Raw genomic sequence first — 5,657 nt, forward strand, 5'->3', positions numbered from 1 at the left:
AAAAAAAAAAAAAAAAAAAAAAAAAAAAAAAAGCTAAATACACCAGAGCCTGGAACATGGGGGCTGCGCTCGGTGAGCTTCAGGGCCAGGCTGTGGCCAGGGCTGTCGGGCAGAACCGAAACCACTGAGCCTTTCCTGGCAAGACCCTGCAAATAGGGGCTCGGGGTCAGAGGAGCCCTGGCCAGGCCGCCAGGAGGGAATTTCCTGCTGCAGCCTTCTCTGTGCAGACTCCTGGAGACCTAAGGATCAGAGCTATGAAGGGTGCGTGGTCCCCAGCCCCTGAGGAATTAGAACCATCCCAAGCCATGCTCCACGATGTCCCAGTGACCGTGTGTCCTTAGAACCCCCGGTCGGCTGATAAAAACCCGAGTGCTCTGACGCCTCGAGGCAGGCTGAGGCCTGTCCTACCTCTGTGGAGAACAGGGCTCAGCGAGGTGGCGTTGGCTGGCCGGGACGCTCAGCTAACTGGGGCTCATCGATCAGACTAGGAGCCGCCCCAGCACCGTGGCTGGAGCCATACCACACAGCACAGCCTGCGGGGCTCAGCAGGCCCCACCAGGAGAGGAGGACTTGTTTCCCTTTGGGAATCCACTCAGAAGCCCCGGGGACCTACGCGCTGTGACAGCCAGAAATGTGGAAGGCGACGGTCGGTCAGGGTGTGGGGGAGTGGAGTGCGGAGAGCCAGATGGACGGGAGGGAGAGAGGGGTACAAACTGGAGCCTAGGGATCAGATGCAGGCTAGTGGCGTGGAAGGGTGGGCCAGGCGGGCCCTGGAGCAGTCCCAAGGCGGACACAGGACTGAGTGCTGCACTGCACACACAAGGGAGTCAGGGATGGCAGCTGCCTGGGCCTCCTGGGCCTGTGCAAAGCAGTCTTAGGCCTCCGTGGCTCTGCTGACCAAAAATCTGCACTCTCACCACAGCCAGCCCCAGAGCAGGACCTGGGAGCCCTCCAAACCTGCACCTGTTGGGTCCTGCCCTGCAGATCTGTGGTGACTGCTCTGGTGTGTGGCTTGGCCCCGGGATTTTCAAAGCTGGGTGGGGGTTGCTGCTGTGTAAGATGAGGGCAGGGTCCTTCTCAGCCAGGGAGGACTGGAAGGAGCTGAGGCCAAGGCCGGGCCGCGGGGACATGCGGCACCTTCCCAGAGCCCTCACCCTGTGTGGAACCCTCATGCTCACGGCAGCCCTGTGGGGCTGGGATTGCTCCTAACCTCGTTCCCCAGGGCCAGAAACCAAGGCACAGACAGTCAGTCTGCACAAGGCCACATGGGCTACAAGTGGTAGAACAGAGACTCGAACTCAGTACTCTGGAGCCCGTTTTCAACCACCAGGCAGACCTGGATGTTTAGGAGTCCCAGAGGCTCAGAGCTTCAGGGCTGCCAGCCTCTTCTCCCCACGCTGGACTTGCATCTGGCAGCCCTGGGGTTGGGTTTCTCCTCACACAGACCAGCCTTCAGAAGATGCCACCACAGTGGCACGGCCGCCCCCTCCTGCTGTCTGGGTGAGAGCTGATTTCAGGACAGGTGTGCAGCTCAGTGGTACAGCGCCCACCTGCCATGCATGAGCTCTGGAAGAGGAAAGCTGGCTTCAGCCCAGCAACAGAGCTGAGGCCCAGCGCTGCAGGCCTCACAGGCCACCGGTTCTGGACCCCATGGTTCAACAGCTCAGGAGCAACAGCCAGCGAGCCAGGCGGAGGGTTTCCCCGAGCCAGAAGGTGGAGTTTGCTGCACATTTACGTCTGTCCAGAAGGTAACCAACTGGCCAAAGCAGTGCTGACTCCTGGGGACACATGGGGTCAAAATCACTGTTGTGTTTCATCTGGGACGGTCCTGAAGTCCTGAGGTCTTCAGACATCCTGATATGTCTGTGGTCAGCGCCCAGTAACCCTGCCATGTAACTCTCCAGTGGTTCAGCAGGTAAATGGTGGTCCGTGTGTGTGTGTGTGTGTGTGGTGGGGGCAGCAGGCTGCCTGTTCATCTTGGATGAAGGGTGAGCAGGGGGCTTCAGATTCCTGCAACTTTTCTGAGTTGGAAACCACTTCAAAAATTAAGGGCTAGACATGGTGGGGTGTGGTGGTGCACACCCATAATCCCAGCACTCAGGAGGCTGAGGCGGGAGGATCTCAAACTTGAGGCTGGCCTGGATTACCTGCTAGAGAGAGAGACCTGCTGCCTAAAAAAAAAAGAAAGGAAGGAAGACAGAGAGGGGAAAGGAAGAGGAAGACAAGTGAAAGGGTGAGAAGAGGCAGAGCTGAGTGGCAGAACACAGTGCAGACGTGGACCCCCTGAGCCCCTCTCCCACACCACCTCTGCTCCCACTGTCTGAGTAGGGCTCTGTGCTGGGCAGCACGGCCTCCTGGAGAGCTGTCCCAAGGGGAACGGCTGGTCCCCAAGGTGTCCCGGGATGCGAAGAACACCTCTCACACCAGGGCGAGGAGACGTGAGAGTGTAGGGACCAGGACCAGAAGCATCCCTGGGTCCAGGTGACCCCAGGCAAGGCAGACGTGGCATCGGGGTCCAGGTGTCCCCCACACGGACGCCAGCATCTCCAGATGCTGCCAGAAGCCCCATCCCCCACCCCGTGAGGCGTAACTCCATGGCTGTGAGGACAGGGACAGCAGGCCCAGAGGAGCTGAGGGCTGAAGCGGGCCAGCCCATCCTGAGTCCCGACTTGACGGTGTGGGGCTCCGTGTCGTCACCTCTACAACAGGCACAGGCCAACATCACCACCGTCGCCAGCCCTGGAAGGGCACTGTGCTAGACTGGGGCACCCTTGGCAGACTGGGTTCCCGCGCCGCCTGTGGATCACAGGCAGGGTTGGGAGCCCATTCACTCCTGTGGGAACGTGGGTTGTGTCCACCCTGGAGAGGCGCCTGGGTGACAGGAGGCCATGGGAACGGAAGCCAAAGCCAAGCCTTCATCTGAACTGGAAGACACAGGCATCGGCCCTGCATCTCCACCTCAGACTCCCTGGCCCGAGCTGCTGTCTTCAGTGATCCGTCCTGGTCTGGTTCCACACAGAAAACAACCCTTTGAGCCCTGACAACATTGAAAAGGTGGTCAGCAGCACCCCACTCTGCAAGCAGGGTGGGGCCGTGGGGTATGGGTCCCCCGGGACTGGAGAGGAGGCTGTGGCTTGACCCACGCATGGTGCCCTGGATTTGCCACCTTTGTAACCAGAAAACAGAGTGGGAGGGCCCCCGGGGCCATCAGCGCTGCTGGCAGAGTCTGCAGAATGTGAAAACCTTCCTCCCACACAGACTTGGCTTGGTTTAAGCCCCCAGAACGTGAACTGCTAATTACTGTATAGCAGTTTGAAGCTGAACAAGTTCTTTCTTGCACCTGGGCATGAGTCTCCCTATTGCCAAATGGTCAACAGGATCCCCTCTGGTGACATGGACAGGGAATTATAAGAATTGACTGCCTGACCAGGGAGGTAGCACAGGCCTGTGATCTCAGCACTTTGGAGGCTGAGGCAGGAGGAGCTCAAATTTGAGTCTGGGTAACTCAGCAAGACTTTGTTTCAAAAATATAAAAAAATAAACCAATGGCTAGGGTTCAGTCCCCAGTGCTGCGAGCACTCACACACAAACTGACTTCCTCCTGCAGACATCTATGTCCTTCTGCTCTGCACACCGTGCGGCGTCTCAACACCATGAGTGCATCCCAGGGGCAATGAGTGTTTGTGTGGGCCTTGAAGACAGGGCCTGCGAATCACCAGCCCTCAGCCCACAGCAATCAGAAGAGTAAAACACACAGTGGAAAGTCACTAAGCCACGGCACAGGGGTCGGGTGTGGCCCCACACTGGTGGAGGCTGTGCGACAGCATTTGCCACCTCCCAGGTTTACTCCTTGGGGAGGTGGCAGAGGCGGGGCTCTTCCTGGGGTATCACACAAACCCAGAGCCAGAGATGGAGGGAGTGGTGCTGCCAAGGGGTACAGGAGGCCCAGTTACCTCAGGGGACCCGCGTGCTGCACCACTCACTGCCAACGCGCAGGTGGACTAGGCCAGCATCCTTGCTTCGATTTGCTGGGTCTGGACACCCTGGTGAGGTCACACGAGCTCACAGGGGCTGCCCCATGGGCTGGACGCCCAGGAGGGAAGGCGGTGAGTGGCCGGCACCCTGTAAGCCTGGCTTCACCTCCCAGGTGAAATCAGTTCAACCCCGAGGTCCTGGATCACCATGGCACCGTGCCTGCCTCCTCACAAAGACCTCCTTTAAGGGCTGGGCCGGGCAGCAGTGGGCAGTGCTGAGGAATGTGTCGGTTTGCCCAGGTGGGAGGAGGCGGAGGGAGAAGGTGGATCCTGGCTGGCAGGGTGTCCTGCTGCAGAGCAGAGTTTATTGCTGCCCGGTGGGGCTCCCCAGCTGGCTCCTTTCTGGGACAGTCACTTCAGCTTGCCACAGAGCTCTGCAGTCCAGGCACAGGGACAGAGGTGATGCCAGGGCCAGGCCCATGGCTGAGCAGGTTCACAGCGTCAGCCCCAGCCCTGCAGGAGCCTCACTCCAGGACAAGAGGGCAATGCATCCCCCAAACCCACCCCGGTGGGCTTGGCCTCCCCAAGCTGCCTGGGGCCACTGTGGGGCAGACTCCGTTGCACCCTCAGCACAGCACACCTCACCACTGAGGCCCATGGTGCAGGAGAAAAGCAGCCTGGACAGCAGCAGTCAAGACAGGACACCCGTAGAGGACTTGCCATTTGAGTCGGGTTTGTGGTGCCCACAGGGAGACCACAGCTGGGAGGGACAGGGGGCTGGGTGTCAGGGGTGGGAGGTGTTTCTTGGTCCAGGGCACGCAGATACCGTGTGCACAATACCCTTGCAGGATGATGACACCCTGTGTGTGTCCCCGTGCTAGTGTGCCCGTGCATGGTGCTGGGATGGAACCCCAGGCCTTCCCGTGTCCTCAGGTCTGTCTGACCGTGGGCTCAGCCTGGGGGAGAGGCCACGCGGGTTCGGGAATCAGGACTGGCCTGACACTTCTGAGCCACAGCGTCGTGCTCAGTTGCTTTACCTGTACAAGCCTGTTTCCACCTTGCAAATGGGCACAAGAACAGTGGGAGGGCTGGCACAGGACTGGCGCTTCCCTGGCCCAAGTCCCACTCACCACCTCAGCGTAACCCACACCTTAGCCCTGGGGTGTCTGCCCTGCTGGGTGCCCCCACCCCCCGCAGGAGATTAGCACTTTCTGCGGCCTCCTTGGGGGCCGGTGGAGGGACTCAGTCCCCGGAATACCAGCCTCTTCCATCAAGTGGACCGGCACCCAGGGGTGGGGATGCGCAAGAGGGAGGTGTGGTCAGGTCAGGTCAGCGTGCTCTCTGTGGTCAGCGCAGCCCAGGACAGGGCGCCCCCGCAGTCCCTGGGGTGCCACGCAAGAGACACAGCCTAACACCAGGGCGAACCTCCCTGAGCCTCGGTCCCCGTCTGTAAAGAGGGGCCCCGTCCTGGAAGGGCCACCGGCACCCAGGGGTGGGGATGCGCAAGAGGGAGGTGTGGTCAGGTCAGGTCAGCGTGCTCTCTGTGGTCAGCGCAGCCCAGGACAGGGCGCCCCCGCAGTCCCTGGGGTGCCACGCAAGAGACACAGCCTAACACCAGGGCGAACCTCCCTGAGCCTCGGTCCCCGTCTGTAAAGAGGGGCCCCGTCCTGGAAGGGCCCCGTG

General features: G+C 60.5%; 1 protein-coding gene across 12 annotated transcripts in view; it reads right to left on the reverse strand.

Annotated features, from left to right (window-relative positions):
* Positions 1-5,406, reverse strand: part of CUNH16orf74 (chromosome unknown C16orf74 homolog) — a 26,565-nt gene extending 21,159 nt beyond the window's left edge. For 2 of the 12 annotated variants that reach the window (XM_019207939.2, XM_019207941.2), the window contains exon 1: positions 4,620-5,384. In XM_019207939.2, coding sequence (XP_019063484.1) covers positions 4,620-4,868 — 249 coding nt within the window. In that variant the 5' untranslated portion in view covers positions 4,869-5,384. Of the gene's footprint in view, positions 1-1,550; positions 3,428-3,953; positions 4,586-4,614 lie in introns of those variants that run through there. The other 10 variants (XM_019207943.2, XM_019207945.2, XM_019207938.2 and 7 more) reach the window with 10 other exon arrangements.
* Between the last annotated feature and the right edge of the window lie 251 nt (positions 5,407-5,657).

This window comes from Fukomys damarensis, unplaced genomic scaffold (assembly GCF_012274545.1).
Source record: "Fukomys damarensis isolate Sample0158 unplaced genomic scaffold, DMR_v1.0_HiC HiC_scaffold_32, whole genome shotgun sequence".
In the NCBI taxonomy this organism is placed as follows: domain Eukaryota; kingdom Metazoa; phylum Chordata; class Mammalia; order Rodentia; family Bathyergidae; genus Fukomys; species Fukomys damarensis.